The sequence below is a fragment of the Spea bombifrons genome, chromosome 3, assembly GCF_027358695.1.
Source record: "Spea bombifrons isolate aSpeBom1 chromosome 3, aSpeBom1.2.pri, whole genome shotgun sequence".
Taxonomy (NCBI): Eukaryota; Metazoa; Chordata; class Amphibia; order Anura; family Pelobatidae; genus Spea; species Spea bombifrons.
Window position 1 is genome coordinate 102786555 of NC_071089.1, and position 19929 is coordinate 102806483.

Consider the following 19929-nt stretch of genomic DNA (forward strand, 5'->3'; position numbering starts at 1 on the left):
TAAAAGCCCCAATTCATTTGGTAAAGCCTCGTGGTGAGGTGAGTGGATAATACATAATGTATGAAATGTTTAGAGGTTATATGTGAGGTGTGTTCACAGTGTACAATCTATGTAGAGCTCTGTTACAGAATGGGGGCTCACGAAAGCCCCCATGCACACTATTTGTTTTTTTTTTACTAAAGCTTATTTTTAAAGATTTAAAGCACATTTGTCCTCATTAATACATTTTGCACACGGTCAACAAACTGATGTAAATTGTTAAGCGTGCTGTTTCGCAGGGGTTCGGGAGTGTGATTTACCTGTGATTATTGTGTTGCCCTCATAGTTAAACGCACAGGAGAATATCTCATCCGTATGTCCCTCCAGCACCTGTACACACTGCCCCGTGATCGGGTCCCAGAGCCGCGACGTCTTATCTGAACTGGCTGTTAATATGCGGTTACCCTGAGCATTGAAGCAAATCTGGAAGCAGAGGAAGAGACTTGTAGAGGTTAGATTCTAAAGCCAGCGCGGCAGCACAATTCACTTGTACGTAGTCGACATTTCATTACTGCATAGTAAAGAATCAAAGCAGATAAATTAAGCCTGGACCACCTAGACAACTCTGAGGGGGCAAGGTCCGCAAGATAATGGGTTTTAGTGCTTTTTCCCATCACGTGCCCCCTCATTATTGCATTGTAAGAATAGTCATGCTGTGATGCCGTATCCCAGCACTACAGATCCGTCTACGCTCCTGGTCCCCCACGTGAAGATATATTATATATATTTATACTATTAAGTCTAATAGACGTCACCCATGAAAACTGTTTGAGGATGGAAATTAAAGGTATTACGGGATGAATTTACCTTAACTGCAGATAAACATGTTATTCTCCAGTAGGCGATATGTACAATTTATACATTTCCTAAAAATATCCATTAGCTTTTAACTTGTGCATGAAAATAGATAAATCTTATTTGGATATCTTTATTCTGGAGATAATTCAGGAGGGCTGCTAAAATGGTGAATGGTTTGCATGGTTATGAATGTGCGGGGATCTGAATATATATGTGGCTCGGAAGAGGGGGGGGTGTGATAGAAATATTTAATGGTATTTAACAAAGTACAGGAGGGAAGTTTATTTCAAAAGAGGAGAAATGTTAGAACAAGAGGTCATAATCTCCAACAAGGGGGCCAGAGGCTTAGATGTAATGTAAGGATATTTTACTTTAATGAGAGGCTTTTATCCTGACCTACAGACCCTTCTATAGAACCTAACCACCCCTAACCACCCTCTTCATTCTTCCCATGACTTGCATCTCTCTTCTACATACTAATCAAGCCGTCTAAACGCCCAACAACCTCTGCAGATCACCCTGACTCGATCAACTCATCCCCATCCAAGCTGTCCTCTCCTACTGTCTCACTTCACCCATAACCACCAACTAGATTGTAAGCTCACAAGAGCAGGGCCCTCCTCTCCTTTTGTTATCCAGTATGTGTTAATTTCAATTATTATTGCCTCTTCTTTTAGCAGAATCTGCTGGCGTTATATAAATAAATGTAATCATAATGTGGAAGGTAAGCGGTATAGAGACCAATACAGTGAGGGAATGTAAATACGCATGGGATAGACATAAATCTATAATCAAGACCAAGGACCAATTAAGGTTTAGACACGCAATACGGTTCTTCTATTCCATTAAATGCAATTTGTTTTATGCACGTGAACATAAAAAGACACAGTAACAACAGCATTCTTCGTTTGAATACAGTTACAGACAAAATGCATGAAAGAGAATATAATATAGAAAACAAAACAGCTAGAAGGCGGCGGATCCTAGTAGTAGGCTTCAGATTCACACTAACAGCAATGTATATAATGTTTTTGCAGTAAAATTAAAATATATATAAATAAAAATGCCGTCTTTACGGTGGTTCAGTGCCAGCGACAAGAACCGTCTCTGAAATATCTTGCGTATGCTGCTTTATATAATCTGTCACATTTCTACGCGTTTTCAGATTTAAAAAGTAACATTTGGATATGAAATGCCATGTACACGCTCAGCTGGTAAATCTGGAATAAATCTGGAGTCCCCACAGTGCATCGTCTGACTGCGCTAACACACAAAGCGGCTGTTTATTTGCGGAGTACCTTTCCTGCCGGGATGAATATGACACGATCATTTGAAAGCACTTAGAAAAAGTCATTCTGCTATTCCAAACACGAGGGGCAAAAATCAAACCGGGTGTGAGTGAAAGCGTGTTGGTATGCACGGAAAGTAATGGCTTTCACCCGCCAGGGACCTAGGTTTCTATAAATACAATATTCATATGCAGACTCGAAGAAGGTTAATGGCACCGGTGCCGCCGATATATGGGGAAATCGCTTGGAATATCGCTGCCTTCTTGTAATTGGTAAGAAAATGTCTATGAACACGTAGTTAATACCATAGATAATATCGATTCTGAAAATGAGCCAGAGCTTTTCAACCTGCTATGAAATTACTCTGTATCTACTTCCAAAAGGTTTGGGGTTTCAAAGCACGTTTCATTTCAGAAATTAATCAAATTGGGTAGGCAGCCTTAACCATTACTAGTACCTGCTGAACCCAAATCTTAAAATCAAGGAAATTAAGCGTTTTTACTCTTTGCTGACCCCCCCGTTGGATTGCCGTTCAGGGAAGGACTGAGTTAACCCTGTCCGATGAACAGTTACGTTTCCTTATACAGGGCATAATGCATAATTAAGTAAATTAAAAAAATATATAATACACTTACTTGATCAAAAAAGAGCAAAAATCTGAGTGACAAAAACGGAGACCCCCAAGGTTTCAGCCCACAGGCCTTTCTCTAGGGTGATCTCATTGCATTTGGATGACATCAAGGAGCTAAAACGATGAACTCTCACAAACTCCCAGTTTTGTAAATAAACGCCATTGTGTACAAAACCATTAGAAAGAACGTAAGGAACTCACCTTAGAAATCTCTCCTTCGTGCCCCTCTAATTTGGCCAGACATTTCCTGCTGGACGCGCTGTAAACCCTTGCAGTTCCTGTATATGATAAAAAATATATATATTTTTAGCAAGAATTTCTGATTTGTATATGAATTCCATAAACATGTAGAAATTACACATTTTATGAAAGAGCAATACTTAATCGTTTATAAATCTAATAAAACTGGAACCCCCAACAAAAAAGCCATAACCGTTTTATTTGTGATTAACAGGATCAAACCATTCTAAGCCACAGCTAAAAATGAAGAAAAACAAAATAATCGCAGCAATGTTTTTCTGGCCCAGCAACCGGCAAAGTGTTTTGTTTTAAGACGGTAATCACCATATGAACATTTGACTCCAAAAGCAGCAGATAACGGCAGAGAAGATGAGGCGGTGATAACGCTACTCCAGCGGAATGAAAATGAGACTCATTCAAAGGAACAATAAAAATGTGAAAGGGACCATGCTCCAGGAAGCCTCGCCACATCCACTTCTCTGCACAAACAGGGACTACAGAGTCATTAGAAGAGGATGACGCTCCGCAATGCAATAATTACATACACGACTGTAAATGTCTAGGAACACATCATTACGCTTTACCATACATGTGGAACAGCATCGTATGTACACGGTGGAAGGGATGAGTTTAGATAGATGATAACTGAAAGAATTTATTCACAGATACATTTCCATTTCACATGTTGCTGAGATTGATCCAGAGACCCGGAGAAGTCATGTGACACCTATAGGCGTCCTGGAATAAAACGGCCAACGTAGTCTCCCTACTTGTGACGGAAATTATTAGAATATTCACACCACCCAACACCTCTTGCGTGTCCTCAGCACCCGCGCAGGTCACTTACCATCTGCCGAGGCCGTCGCAATAAGCTGGCCAGTAGAATCAAAGGTTACATCCAGGACTTCATCTTCGTGCCCAGTCAGGGTAGCTACACATTTCCCATTTAGAGGATCCCACAACTGTAAAGGAAACACATAGAGTGAGTCATCGGGTGACGGGCAGTCCTAATGAAAAAGCCTTAACGTTCTATTAGAATCAAGGCAAGTAGAAGCTGCAGGTCTCGACTGTGGGGGTCCAATTAGGCCCCCCGCCCCACAATGTTTGCCAAGCCAGTACTGGGGCTGACTGGTGGTCAGTATATCATGTGCATAAAATAGCTGGGGGGGGTTAAGGGATTTTGCAGGCCCCCCATGCATTTACAAGGGGGACATCACAGAAATTTAAAGGGGCCTCTTAGCTATCATAGGCATGAAAGTGCATATGATGGCTGGAGTGTCTCGTTAACGATCATACTTGGTTTTAGAGATTCTTGCTCTGAGGCTGATGTGTTTGTTAACTAAATTGCTGCAATTTGCAAATTCATTTCCTCCACTAAAATTAAAAGCAGCACAGTTGGTATGAGCTTTCCCAGCCACGGTTACCGTCTTTCCAGCCTCGTTACCAGAGGGTTATTATTGCTTGTAATTAAAATGTTTAACAGTCTGCAGGTTAAATGCCAAGTACGCGGCAGCACGGTACACAACAGCACTGTACACAACAGCACTGCACACGGCGCTGTACGTGTACACGCTTACACTACAACCATAAAAAACTTTATTAGTTTCAGTGAAATCTTCCAAAAGACAAAGTCCCTTCCCTGTGGTTTATTATCACAAATCTGAGTACTAAGCTTTATTTCCGTGGTAAAATGCAACTGCTTATTTTAAATCCATCTGAAATTCAGATTCATGTTTTGTATTTTATATGGACATACACAAAAAAATGCATTATTTCTCAGTATGGTGTTATTATTTATTTACAATATTTTCTCAAGAAAAGACTGAGATTCATACCCCTGGGACTCAGAGCAGAATTATGATGGATGTGATCTAAAGGTTAAGCGCTTGATTGCAAATAACGCATGTTGAAACGTATTGTCGGCAGCATGTCTGTGACAATTCTGCTCGCCTTTAATGTGTTCTTAAGAGTTGCCGGTATAATGAAAAAAGCTTGAGCCCTGTTATTTTTTTTGACATGATGGCTCCACCATCCATAACACCGGCCTTGCATCTTCCCTGACTCCATAGCCAGTTTGCCTGCTCCCATCCATGACCTGGCACACAAGCCTTTTCCACAGGTTAGCTTGCCAGTGGCACAGAAGGGGCACCGCAAGGTTCAATCCTGACTTTTTCGTCTTGGGAAAAGTGCACCTCGATTCCTGTGCAGATGCTCCGCACTGAACAAGCATGCGCAGGAGACCACACAGCATGATCTGTGAACATAATCTGATTGCTTCATTGATGCAGGGCAGAACTGTCCCTTTAAATCAACCACTAAATACTACATCTGCTCTTCTATTCAAGTGGCATACATTGAAATTCTGAGCTGGGGAGGCACTCCTTTTTAATCACTTATAAATGATTAAAGGGCAACAGTCACATTTGAGATAAAGCCATAACGGGATGCAGCAAGCTTAGAATATTTATTTCAAATTTTAAGTTATTTATTCTAATACTGGCACCAGTGGCAAATCAGGGGGAGTTCATGCAGGTTAAAATAAACCATGATTCATATGTTGCATGTAGGTATATAATCAGTGACAGTATGGAACGTGACCGATCCCCTTCAATCTAAAGCTGTATAGCACAAAGTACAGCTCATTTACTCTTTACTATCATACCCTGCAGGATTTGTCCATCGAGGCCGTGGCAATCAATGAGCAGTCCCAGTTAAACTGTGCGCTGCTGATCTCTCCTCTGTGTCCTATTAGAGTTTGGACCTTCCTGTAGACGGAAACATAGACACGCCTGAGATTTATTATCACGGACTTAAAACGAGCAACCGTATCAGTGTCTTCCTTTAAACACATTAATCACAAACTGGAGGTAAAACCAGTGCTTCGAGTGTCTGGCGTGGTTCCCGAGCTTAAGTGACCCCATTGCAAACGCAATACATTAGTAGGAGCAAGAACAAATAAAAATAATACTTGCAGGGAAACAAAACTATACTATTACTGTAATTTGTTCATTAGGGCGAAGAAAAATCAAAAAGGACACAAAACACAAGATTTAACCCCTCCATGGTATCTTTTCTTTTTTCCCTAGATTAGAATTTGCATTCCTTTATTTATTTTTTAGGGGTTGTGAGTTTTCCACGAATAGGCCACTAATAATAAATAAAGTGACTAGCGTGTGAAAGCAAATAATTAAAAGAAACTAATAATAAAGAACCGCACCTTCCAGTTGGAACGTCCCACAGAGCCACCGTGTGATCAAACGAGCCGGTGATCAAGCGTTCTCCCGTTGTGTTAAAGGACAAGGAAATGATTTCAGCTGAATGACCCTAAAAGTAAGAAACAAAATCATAAAGTTAAGCTGATCTAAAGCATCTTTACATTAACCGGCAGATCATACAAATACTTGTACACTGCTGGAGCCTTACATTAAATGTTCTTACATTTTATTATTTTTTAAAAAGATCATTCAGAGAATCGACCCTGTTTGTCACTGCAGACCTTGGTAGACCTATATAACTAAATAATAATAATAATAATAATACACTGACTCAGAGCCGCTAGAACACAAAGTGCTCACATTTAAGAGCTGTACGATCGTTCCTACGATACTTTGACACTTTTCTGATGGATCCTCACCTAGGTGACCGTGTGAGAAAAAAAATGCATTTCTCTGGTGAAAGAGAAATAAAGAACTTGTTTTACTTTATAGAATGGAGGTTATAAATAATGAAAAAATAATGGTTTTGTGCCGGGGAATAATAAAGACATCTTCTGTGTACTAAATGTTGTAGTAGGTTATTGCACTCCATCGTGTTGGCATGTTTAGGCCTAAACCAAGTCTATATTTTTTGATTTAGTTATCTGCTGTCACACACTCCGGGTACAGCGGCGGCCGCAGCAGTTGCCGTATTAATTGCTCAATTACTTACACAGATTCTTGAGGGGGTTATACGCTGCCATTATTTACTGGGCCGCAATGTACACAATATCACTGTACGAAGGTTTGTTTTATGAGCCTAGGCCTTCAGCTCTGGTGAAGTATTGTTTAAAGATGCTGTTCCACTTGCACAAAACATTAACTTAACCTCAATGTATGGTAAGCAAATAGATTTTGTCTCTGAAGGTTTAATCACATGAAAATACTTAAAAAGAAAACCTCTCTCTTCTCTTTCTCAGCACGTTTGTCTGCAATATTCTGAGAAGAAGCGGAAGGAGACATTGACAGAGAAAATGAGAGAGAGAGATTTTTTCCAATAGGGCCGTTTTTTCTTTTTTCTTTCATTAAGATCCAAAGTTTGGAAGGTCGCCTTATAATCAAGATTGTCTTATAAGCGAGCAAATACGGTAGTTGCAAATGTGTGTTAATGGAACGGCACCTTAAATACACTAGATTGCCAAATTCTATGCAGTTTGTGGATGACAATGTTGTTGAATTTAACACCATGTTCAACCTGTCTCTACGATTGTGCTTAATGTTACGTACGTTCAGACTGAGAGCCTCCTCCCCGCTCTGTACGCTCCACAGTTTGGCTGTAGTATCCATGCTTCCAGTTGCTACCAGCGTGCTTTGTGGGTTGAAGGCTAAACAAACCTGGAAAAAAAGGCAAAAATGGTTGTATTGGAGAGTGAATTAGAAAACATGGCAGTGCTTACTGAAAAACATTAAGTTTTATAGATACGACAAGACCTCTCTTTATATTTATTGAAAGTTTGTGGCTTTTAACAAACTCACAACAAGGTGGGCTTGGAAGAAATGTGATTTAACGTATTCCTATGACATTTCCAAATGTATTTTGGTGATACGTCTCGTGGTTTCAAAGTGGGATACTTGGGATAGGAGAGTGAATTATCATGAGAAAGATAAAACGAACACATAGCGCATGCACAGAGACGTCCAAATACATTTAATACATTAACAGATTTTCCGCCTTTAAATATGATCTGAGAGAGAGAGAGAGAATAGGGAATCACATCTCAATCTTAAACAGACGACAAGCAGCCCAGCTCAGCTCCGTACTCTGTCTCGTTTGATGGCTATTCAAAGTGCTGATTAAGCTTGCGGTGTTTTGATGTCTGTATTTGGTGTTTTACAAAAAAAAAAATGAATAGTGGAAATTTGGATGTGACAGTTGTCTGGAAACCATGAACACGTGTGCAGAATAGAATTTTTCCTCACATTTTTGTCACAAATTTTAAAGAAATCCAAGACTGCCAATATATGTTGCTTGCGCGTTTATATTTATATATATATATATATATATATATATATATCTCTATCACTGTGTTATGTATGTCATGCTGTCATCGTGTGAATTCCCAGCTAATATTCGTAAAACACTATGCTGGAATATAAAATCCTGGGAGATTATTAATAGTAATGAAGCAATTCCCATTTACCCCACACTGCTTACACACGCCTGCCCAAAAGCAATGCACGTTCTTCATGAGAGGAGAGACTGACATAGACAGGCAAAAACGTGCAGAGAATTGTTTATATGATATATGCACAACTTATATAAATATAATGATCGTACATGAAGAGATTGTTCTTTTCAGAAATACAGATTAATCTATATTAAACCTAGAAATAGAGAATTTGATGGCAGAAACGACCCATTCGGCACATCTAGTCTGCCCATTTTCCCCGAAGTAAAGACTCAGATCTTAATCAGTTCTTGGTCTTGATTCGGGATATATTTATGTCTATCCCATGCATGTTTAAATTCCCTTACTGTATTTGCCTCTACCACTTCTGCTGGGAGGCTGTTTCATTTATCTGTCACCCTCTCTGCATTAATTCTGTCTACAAAAATATGCTCACAAAGAATTAGTAGTTGACCTGAAGTCCTTAAACCTTAATTTCTGGAGTAAAAATTATTATATAGCAACCATACAACTACAGCTCTATTTGTTTTAAACTGTGCAAAGCTAAGATAGCATGGCCACACAGGAGTAACTACAGGGGGCCCGATGCAAACCGTGTGCCCCCATATTCCTGTCTCTCCGTACCACTTGAAAAAATTTAGAAAGGGTCTTTTCTAAACTATTTTGAATTGGCAACGAGAGACAGGAGCATGTCGGGGGCACGTTACGTCACATGACCCACGGTGAAACCGAGGCTCCCCGTACAGTGTGTGAGCAGCCGGATAGCAAGCTGCAGGAGTGGTGAGAGGAGGGGGTGTGTATGTGTGTGTGTGTGTGCGAGCATGGATGTGTAATTGTGTGTTAGTTAGTATTAGTAAAGTGTGTGTAATTTGTGTAAGTGTGTTTACATATATGTGCCATTCAGGGGGGCAAGGGGTAAAGAAGGCATAAACAAGTTATTTGTGGGCACAGACCAGCAGTTGGGGAGCACCGGGGCAATTTTCGCACCAGGGCCGTATGGTTTCTAGTTACACCCCTGCCTGGCCACTGTCAACATCTGAATTCAACAAGAGCCCTCAAAAACACCATGTTATTCTACACCATCCTAATTATGCTGCCTTACTGACCCTTTGTGATACTCCTTACAACATTTAAAAGATACAGGATGGGATTCATGCAAGAATTTTATCACAACCTATAAACAAGTGTATCTAGTCTTCAGTAGGTGGTGATACCTTTAACTGGGTCAACACAGAAAAATAACCTTTCGTGCCCCTTCTTCAGACGGGGTGATGCCATCTGAAGAAGGGTCCCTGAGCTTTTAGAGGTCCTGAAAACACGTGTCACTACATCGTTTTCTATGTTGGTCCAATAAATGATGTCACCATTGACTAAAAATACCCTCTTCTCTTGGACCAATACGGCTATTTACATCCTCACGGCACTAGGGTTCAACATCACATAACTTATGTCAACAGAGCTAAAGAAATGCACGTCAAATTTAGGAGTCACATGGAAAGTGTTAAAAGACAGCTTATTTTTTTCTTTTCAAGCCTAGAAGGGTTTCAGCCAAAAATGAAAATATTTGTGACCTACTATTTTGTCCAGTCTTGTGGGTCACTATCAACATTATGTGCAATCGATTTGTTTTAACCTTCCTTGGAAATAGACGCCCAATTTTAAATCTAGTTTTAGACTATTAACATTATGCTTTTCCCTGAGGGGAAAGGAAGCCAACAAGTCGGATGGAGGAGAATGAAAATAGAATGTTCTTTATTCCAGGAAAATAGCAAGAAAATATGAGAAAAGCATAAGGTTTCAGATTCTGCAGAACGGATTCTGCAGGCCTTGCCAACCCACCCAATTTCATATGCAAATTATTCTACAGTGGGAACGCTGCTAAGTAAAACGCTGGCAAAATGTAACACAATTCCCAATTCTATTCAAATTATTGAAAGCAAAGGGGAAATAATTATATATGAAGTTCAATTGGCCCAGCTTTTAGCTGGACTAGCCATGTAGCAATGAACCTAAAATAATTAAAAACGAAAAAAACCAAAAACATATGATATGGGAATCGCAGATGTTCATTATATGCACATATGTTCGAGGATAGATTCTTAATCATATTAAAATCAATACGGAAAAAAAATATTACTGGAGGGGGAGGAAAGAATATTAAGTAGTAAAAGAGGGCTCGTGGATTCTGTAATAAAGAATTTCTGACATTTTTTACCATGATTCTACAGGCATGTATTAAATGGCCATATCTGGAGTTATTAAATAACGTTGTTTTGATTGTATTTGCAAAAATATTTCATTTTGGGAAAAGTGATTTTTGTTCGTGCCTTAAGTCTTGTGTTACTCATCTAATAATGTCTGGAGAGGCGTAATGTAAAATATAAGAAGCAGGCAGAAATTTCTAGGAGCCTGTGTTTTTGGTTTTTTTTGTGGCCAGGATGGAAATTGATATAAAATGGTAATATTAGTTAATTGGCAGAGATGCTAATCTGCCAGCGATGACATTTTCTACAAGAAAACACAGTTTTTGCATGCACCAAAGGCTTAAGTTAAACATATTGAATTAATGGACGTGATGAAGCATGATCATGTGTGGAGGAATGAATTAGGTGAAAACAGCACTTGAACATGTGGGATGCACTCACTATTTCTGCGGTATGACCCCGGAACGTATGATAACACGTTCCTGTCTCTGCACTCCATAACTTGCAGGTTTTATCAAAGGATCCAGTGGCAATTTTATCCCTGTAGGAGAGAAAGATGTGTAACTACAAATAGAAGAACTCATGCGGCAAGCCTTTTCTGAAGACGATGTGCTAGTCTGGATAATATTTAGGTCTTCTGTATGATATATTTTCGATGAGGATCAAAATTGGGGATCAGGGTAAACCTCTGCTAGAGAAGCCTGTGGGATCTAAAATAAAGAGCTATCCTTCTGAGAGCAACCTTCAGTACGAGCTAAATCTGCAGAATCTGTCTGGGACTTCAAAGGGCTTCAAAGTAGCTGACGCTTGTGCCAGACCGACGTGGATGAAACTAAAAAAGTGACGCAATGACTGTGGGCGAGGGTAAAGGGGGCATTATGGGGTGCTTGCAGAGGACTTCCCAGGGCTTTTGAGTAGGGCTTGGATCCTCCTCCATTTCTTAATGACCATGTTTGTTTCTTTGTATCAAGAACCCAGCTTTCAGCTCTGATCTTCTCTCAATAAGTGCCCCCAGTAACACATCCCTCCCCTACATTAGTGTATGATATTTCTGAAATGTTCTTACCCGTACGGGTTATTAAACTGAATTGCGTAGACCACATTGCGATGTCCCTCCAAGGTGTGGAGTTCCTCTCCTGAGGCTGTGTCCCACACTTTGCAAGTACGATCATAGCTTCCGGTGATGAAGCTAAAAGTTTAACAAAACACATGGTAAGATTTCTTAGCTGCTGTAAAATATCAGATGTATATTGACTCTGGGTGCGTTTAAATACTTTGTTTCTAGCAAGCACAGTAGGAACATGTATTAACCTGTATTAACGTGACACAGCTACATAGATCATGGAATAGGAACCGATATAGTGAAAAATCTAGGTCCAATATAGGAAGCCTGTACTAGCCTTTGATAAATCTAGAACAGTGATATAAATGTAAGAAAAATCTAGACTTGGGACAGGCAGCCCGTATGAACATGTGATAAATCTAGATCCACAATCACCAATCTGTATTACTGTGTGATAAATCGTGATCCCAGTAGGCAGCCTGCATTAAGTGATGAATCTAGATGAGTTTTAGGCAGCCAATAGGTCTCGATTTAAGGAATCACAGCTGCCATGGTCCTGAATTTGTTACCGACTGGAAGCTTACAATTTAATTCATTCAATGTGATATCTGCTCACCTGGATCCAGACTTATTAAATGCTACATTTGTGAGAGGCAGTATGTGGGCACGAAGAACCTGAAATAAAAAACGAGGAAAGAATTAATCCACAAAAAGTATTTATTATTATTTTGACACATATTGCTATCAATCTTCAACTATATATTCTCATTTGGAAACAGCATTGTGGAAGATGTTTATAATAACTTCCTGCCTCGGGTCACACCAAGCACATACATGTCACACGTGTCACGGTGTTCCATTTAACTCCAAGATAAATGGCAACGCATAATCGGTCCTTGGCCTTTTATTATATTTAAGATCTCCAGATATCTATTCCATGCATGTTTAAACTTAGCCAAAGAAAAGCCCAGGCAAACAAGGTATGGTAACGGGCTGCATATTGTCCAAAGAGGGTGGCCGTTTGCAGAGATGGAGATTGTCACACTGCCGGTCTCGGCATAAACACTAAACAGTCTTAGAGGTTGTAGTCCCATTAACTAGAATAACGCAAGTCAATGTAACTTTAATACTAGAGGTTAACAAAAGAATACAATAACTGTTTCAGGGAATCTGAAACCAAGCAGGGCAGCCGGATATAAATACTGAAGAAATCACTCATTGAAGAATACAAAAAAATAGATAAAACATAAAAGGTTCTGCTTATAGAATTTCTAATGTAATGCTCCTAGTGGTGCGGCCAAATTCTAAAACCCTCTCAGTCAGCCTACTTGAAGCAAAAAATATTTTTCTCCCTAAGGCATAAAACACAGTGCTGTATGCAGAAATATAGGTTAGCATCGAAACAAGGTCTACCTCATCCAATAAACTTTCTTCACCTGTGGACCTGGAGGCTGCCGTTGTTGTTAGAATTTTATATTTTTGGGTGACTTTCCCTGCAACCAATTAGCCAATTCTTTATGGCAATGCTAATGAAGTCTGTTCCTCCATAGACATTTATAAGCCAGAGTGCCATACTGGGAGATAAGATAACCACCACTACTACCACCGAGGAGCCTATACATCTATATGTGAGTGCATTATATAAAAGCACACATTTTATTATGCCAAAACTAGAAAAAAATAAAACACCGCAATAGTTTTAAAAATGTATTTTAAATATGATATTAGTCTGTATGTTTATATAGTTATATATACATATTCCAAAAAGGGTAGCATCAGAAGAAAAAAGTGAATTTTGGTCCCAATGAGCATTATATTGATGGGTCGCTGGACCATCAAACTTTAAAAAAAAAAAAAAACTCTAATTTACTTGAACCTAAAATGGCTATATTTTATAGGAGACTGTCTTTGCGGTCTAATTGCAAACCTCTGATTGAGAAATGCAACTCAGCTAGACTCAAAGTATTTGTGATTCTCTTATTCTAAACTTCCCAGACACCCCACAAAGGTGTATCGGTCATCATCACATCTGGAAACTCTGTGCGTTTGAGTCAGGACTCTGCTTCCTTGAGTCAGTTTCCTCTTTCTCCAAGCAGAGAAGGAGCGTTTGGTCCCCCACTCGCCACCTACTTGCCTTCCACCCCATTAAAGGACCTACATGTTTCTACGCTTAACGATGCTGCTTCCCCTGAAGAGTGAGAGCTCCGGGTGACCTGCCTTGTGAAGTGCCAGATACGGTCACCATACATTTTTTGGCTCAAAAAGTCATGTCTACGGCCAACCTTATCTCTCTGCAAGGGTGATTGGTTTCAACACTAAATAAAACATCTCCATGCAATCCACAAACATGAACAGAGACATAGTTTAATAACACGTCCATGACCTTTCTGAAGGTCCTGTTTATGTACTGAATAATCATTTGTTGAATTCAGTGTATAACTTACAGCGTGAGAACAATCTGATCACGTTAGACCAACTGTTCTACCATTATACCTCACTTAATGAGAACAATTAATAATTCACTACTGGAACTGATTGTTATATGATGGACCTGCTGCGCTAAACATCAGCATTGAAACAACAGATTTTGAGTGGTAGATTTAAGCTTCTGAGCGCTGCAGAAACGCATTACTGTTACTACAACATTGAAGAGGGAAATTGTTTTTTGCCTCCTCTTTGCCAAAGGGATCAGGATTACAATTCAGAGGATTAATTTACCGGCCCTTTTTAACCTGGTGTTTCCCTTTTCATGCTTCAGCCTTCTTCGCATGGCCTTGCAGCTAGCATCAAGTAAAACAGGAGACTTTCCTTACCGTGAAATGGAGTTTCTGGCAGAATTGTTTAAATCAATTCATCGATCCCAGTAATTAGTTCTGCGTGATGCTTAAAACCATGTCAATAACATAGTTGATCGTATCCTACTATTAAGACGAAAAAGCTAACCAGTTTAGACATGTACATATACAATATATGTCTCATACGGTCCAATGTAATGATGACTGTTATTTGCTGCCAATACAAAGTTATGACATCACTGTTTGTAGAAGTACATTTATTTAATGAGCTGTGGCCACGCACCAAACTGGTGACCATGGTCATTCGTGGCTCCAATTAAGTTCTAAAGACCGCGACATTACTACATATCATTACTACACATGAAATTATTTAACTGCCAGTGACAGGGTCCCTCTGATGTGATCTACGGAGAAATCCCACCACACTAGTCCCCATTATCAACCATGGAACTGTGGACCATGGCATCTAGAACACAATCCATGTTCATTCTAACTGCATGTTTTATACTGGAGGGCCAGTTAAAAATTTAAACTGTATCCTCTGTGAGTTTGTGTCATTTTATTTTAATTATATTAACCAAAACAGCATCATAGCCTTGTAAGTAAATCCTAAAATATTATTATTTATTACATATTAAAAATGGTAAGAAATGTAAAAAAAAAACCATGTTGTGTTTGCACGGCCCTATGAAAACCTTTTTATTTTAAAAGGTACACATTGTATTTATATATATATATATATATATATATATATCATAGACAGGAAGCCATCAGTACATCGTATGCTATGCTGTAGCATGACATTTTAATTCATTATAATACCCATTAAGCTCTGTCAACCAAACAGTTAAATACAATGCAAGTTGTATTAAACAAAAGGCTAACTTATCATTCAGATTCTGGGGTTTTTTTTAGAGGAGGTGGTGATTTTACAAATAGGTAATTCATAAGCATTTAACGCCGTTACCCATCTTCCCAGGTCCAAAGTTATACAATGTTATGTAATCCACCAGGTGATTTTACTGCAGTTGCTGTCTGATGGCAGATTAATTAAAAAAAGCTAATGAGCTAAGGAACCACCGGTCCTCAATAACCACAAACAATTACATGGCCACCAGCTGACCCAACAATCGACAGAGGCAATTCTACAACGGGGAAATTACTGTCTAGCAGTTACAGTAATAAACACATTACTAGTTAAACACAAATCAATTAATATGGATTAAATGACAAAAAAAACAACAAAAGTAGATTTGTTTTATTTACAGAAGACCAACAGAGCCCTCTGGTGTACACGTGCAGCATTACACGAACGTTCTCGGGAGCTCAAAAGTCATTCCGTTAAATAAATGAAAAAGGTTATTTGCTTCCTGACATGCATTTTCTCACTGGCTCAGTCAGCAGGCCACTTTTGGAATGGCAAACGGGCATGTGTGCCAGATGGCCAGTCCAGGCGTGAGTACAACGCTCCTGGAGCTGATCTGTCAAAGTTAATCTAAGACGAGGATTGATTAAGGTTTGAGTCTTAACAGCAAAAAACCCTAAAAAATCAGGCAGACTAGATGGGCCAAATAGTTCTTATTTGACGTTAAATTCTATGTTTCTATATTAAGTGCTATAATGAAAGCAGAAGCCAGATTTCTGTTCGTTGTGATCTCTTCTTGTGATCAGACTGACAAGAAGAGACAACACCGTATCTTCAGGGACTTTATTACTTCACAAATTGCTACCTGTGTATCAATGTTAACTGCTGTAAAGTTGATTTACAGGTTTTTGGGGGTGAAAACTATCTTGCACTTAACATTGATAAAATTATAGCAACTAGTGCAAAAACTTTAACACAGTAACAAAAGGATTTAAATTTAACCCCTGAAATGTTGTCACCTATTTAATTTGTAATTTAAAAAAAATTAAATCCAGTTTGCCTCTTGAAATACAAATATGAAAACTATAAACATTGAATTTGCATTCTGCATTTCCAATAATATGATATTGCGGATTATCATATTAAATTAACAATGTTTAATGTTTTGTTCTTTGATGCACCCATTTCTAATTTTTCAGATGTCCGGTTTTAGTAGTCCTAACTTTATTATTATTGTCACTTACTTAAAATATATCACATGCATCCGTATTTGCTCGATTATAAGACGACCCCCCATAACTTGAATATAACTTAAGAAAAAAAGAAAAAGCCCGAATATAAGACTATCCTAAAAGAAAAGTTTTATTAGTAAATATTAATTCACATGTAAACTATTTTTTTCATATTTACTAATAACTATGATTGAGAAAAATATATATATTTTTTTTATTTCCTTTTATTTGCCAACCTGCCCCCAGTTATGCACATCTGCCCCAAAGCTTGCTACTCTGTCCCCCCAGATATGCTGTATACCCCTACATGCCCTTATGGCCCCCCGATATGCCTTATACCCCTATATGCCACTCTGCCCCCCCAGATATGCCTTATACCCTCTAAATGCCACTTTGCCCCACAGATATGCCTTATACCCCTATTTACCACTCTGCCCCCCTGATATGCCTTATAACCCCTATACCCCCCCCAATTTATCGAAGCATCCCTAGACTTGTCCCCCATGCGCCAGACTCCCTGCTGTCTAGTGGGGCCAGCTGGTGGATATATGCGCGATGCGCAGCGATCCTCGTCTTATAATCGAGCAAATACGGTACTACTCAAATGTTTCATATAAATAATAATGTGTATGGATTTAAACATATTTGTAAAGGTTGTCTTGTATCAGTTTAGTTCTATCCATAGGAAATGGATGCTTTTTTGTAGCTTGTTTACCTTAATTGAACAGAATTGTTCAATCATTTGGCTCTTAATTGGCAAATCAGAGGGAAGGTTGCCAAGTGGCTAGTGGTGACTAAGCAGCTAATACTGGGGTATTATGATCAACACAGGATTTAACAGGATTAAATTGTGGAAATTCACATTCTTTTTTTTTTTAAAACTCTGTAGGTTATCTGATGAAGGATGGGATCAAGATCAGAAAAATAATGAAGGAGTTCAGTACTTAGAGCTGGCTATGGCCACAGTGATGTTCAGCATAGAACTCAAAGATTGCACACCCACCTTGAACAGATAGAACTTGTGGTGATCTTGCTGTGAGATTTTCTCCTGCAGCCGGAGAATGAGCTGTTTGACTTGCTGGGTGCGAGAAGCTGTAACAAGCGGTTCACTTTTCTGGATTTCCTCTACTAAAGGGTCCACATCAGTCCTGCAAAAATCAAGAGGCGTGTTATCAACAAGAAAGTTGTAGTGCTTAGAATGGATTAAGGGTTTTCAAAGCTAGCTATTTATAGGTCAAGGATCTCACAAAATCCCGGGGCAAGCAATGTTGCACTGGCCAAGCACCCCAAGCAGGAAGCCCTTCGGCCTCTCCCACCAAATATACACACTTTTTTGTTAACATATAAAATGCCAGCGCAGGCATTGAGTTCTTATGGACGAACCATTGCAGAGCTGCCTGTTGCACCCGCGGGAGGCACCATTCCCGATTCCAACAGTTTCGGCCATTTTTTGCGGTAACAGACAGACCGCCTGGTCCCCATGGAGTCTCCTTACACCAAAGCCAGCTCTATTGATGTCTACTCCCATCACGTGACTTTTGATTTGTGCATTTTGATATTTAGGATACACCGATACATTTTCAGGCATTCTTTCTGTTTTAAGAAAATGTATTTAAACGCACTTGGATTTTCTTCTCATGCCGGCTTGTGTTGTAAGGATCTATACATCTATACATTAATTATTTGCCTATATACTGGGGACTTACTGGGGTGATAGGTCAAGTAAATCGATCGACTTGGTCTTCAGTTCGCCTCCTTTTTCATACTCCAAAATAATTCCTGTAACAAGAGAAGCAAAATCTATATATACCTGCTTATAGTCCTTATTTCAATTCTTGTTTGCACTTGAAGGCTATTAATTGCTACTGGCCTGCTGGGGTCAGCATATTTAACCATTTCAAGGTGTGCTATGTAGTTTCATCCATTCAGCAGACATAAAGCGCATTGAGAAGTTGTGTCACGTAATACATTTTCATACAAGAGAGAACCAATTTTGCTGTCTTCAATTCTCGTAATTAGAAATGTTTCCCGGGCTGCTTGCCGACTCTCCCCAGGAGCAATGACCCAAGCAGGACACAGGGCCGGTGCTCGAGACTCACAGCATTGGTGATAGCGCTGGGGATAGCACTGGTACTGGCCATGGGGATAGCGGTGCTGATTTGTTCTAGGCAGTCTTCTGCATGCTGATATTTTTAAGTAGTATGGGCTCACAGAGGACCATGCAAAGAAGATGTGGCTGTTTATAAATGGCAGTGATGTGATATCCCTTATCTCTATAATGAAACAGCCGTTAAAATATTTAACAGAAATATATATAACAGAAATATATCATGTCAAAGCAGCGCCTGAGGGTATAGTAATGGGGCTGCCCAGGAGAGGGAGCTGTGGCATAATTGCACCCCCTAGGCCAGGGCCAGCAGGTGGGTCTCTAGGCCAGAGCCATCAGGTAGGTCTCCAGCTGTTGTTAAAGAGAGGAAGGCTGTGAACAATGAGAGTTGACCTCTACTGAAAACCTAGACTTACCCCTCCTATATTAAAGCGTGGAGTCTAGCAGAAGTAGCACATTGGAGTTTGCTGCATTACTATTACTTTGTTATTGGGTTGGCTGTGGGTGATGGGAGTTTCGATTATACAGCTATGAATTGGGGGGAAACCGATTGCGTTATTAGATGCACACTGCAGTCTAGCAGAAGTTTTTCCGCATTACTATTACTTCTGAGATCGGGTTGGCTGCGGACGCTGGGAGTTGCGATCACATAGAGATGCTCTGGGGTAACGATGGCGCTATCTGCAAAGTTCCGTTAACATAATAAGAGCAGGCGGACACCCTCCCTCACTATAACTATCCCACTGTTATGCTCATACCTGGCGGATAATACCGGAGCAGAAACCGCTTCAGCCGCATCGTGTCTTCTGTTCAATACTGTACCGTCGTTACCAGGGCAACGCTGAAACATGCCCTCGGCGCATGTGCGAATGAGCGTTCTCGTTCAGGACACGCCCCCAGGCTTCTCAAAGGCTCGTTAGAAAATCACCATGGCAACCATCCAACATTTGTACCAAAATGACTGTAAATGCGCTACAATGGAATAGTTTTTGTTTACCATGACTGGTTTCTTTTCACACAGTGCGGGTGATTGTGTGACAGCCCGAGATATATTATGTAACCATCATCTTCACATTTGAATGGAGGGTTAGGTTAATGACTTTATTTTGTGAACACCACGTAAAGCAAACCAATTCACAGTGAGAGCTGTCGCAAGAGACTGTTGGATGGAAGGAGTAAAGGCAAATAGTAGATCGTACCTCCCCAGTGTCACTGTATATGAGGGACAGTCCCTCCCCCACGTCCCACTAGAGCAGCAGAGGGAGGAGAAACAGTACCCTTTT

General features: G+C 39.8%; 1 protein-coding gene across 1 annotated transcript in view; it reads right to left on the reverse strand.

The window, feature by feature from the left end:
- Positions 1 to 19476, reverse strand: part of DAW1 (dynein assembly factor with WD repeats 1) — a 20242-nt gene extending 766 nt beyond the window's left edge. The window contains exons 1-12 of the mRNA XM_053459719.1: positions 19405 to 19476; positions 18246 to 18318; positions 17543 to 17687; positions 12264 to 12322; positions 11651 to 11773; positions 11026 to 11125; positions 7479 to 7586; positions 6215 to 6321; positions 5660 to 5762; positions 3845 to 3959; positions 2959 to 3035; positions 300 to 462 (exon numbers count right to left, since the gene is read on the reverse strand). Coding sequence (XP_053315694.1) covers positions 300 to 462; positions 2959 to 3035; positions 3845 to 3959; positions 5660 to 5762; positions 6215 to 6321; positions 7479 to 7586; positions 11026 to 11125; positions 11651 to 11773; positions 12264 to 12322; positions 17543 to 17687; positions 18246 to 18318; positions 19405 to 19444 — 1213 coding nt within the window. The 5' untranslated portion in view covers positions 19445 to 19476. The remainder of the gene's footprint in view (positions 1 to 299; positions 463 to 2958; positions 3036 to 3844; positions 3960 to 5659; positions 5763 to 6214; positions 6322 to 7478; positions 7587 to 11025; positions 11126 to 11650; positions 11774 to 12263; positions 12323 to 17542; positions 17688 to 18245; positions 18319 to 19404) is intronic.
- Positions 19477 to 19929: the final 453 nt, after the last annotated feature.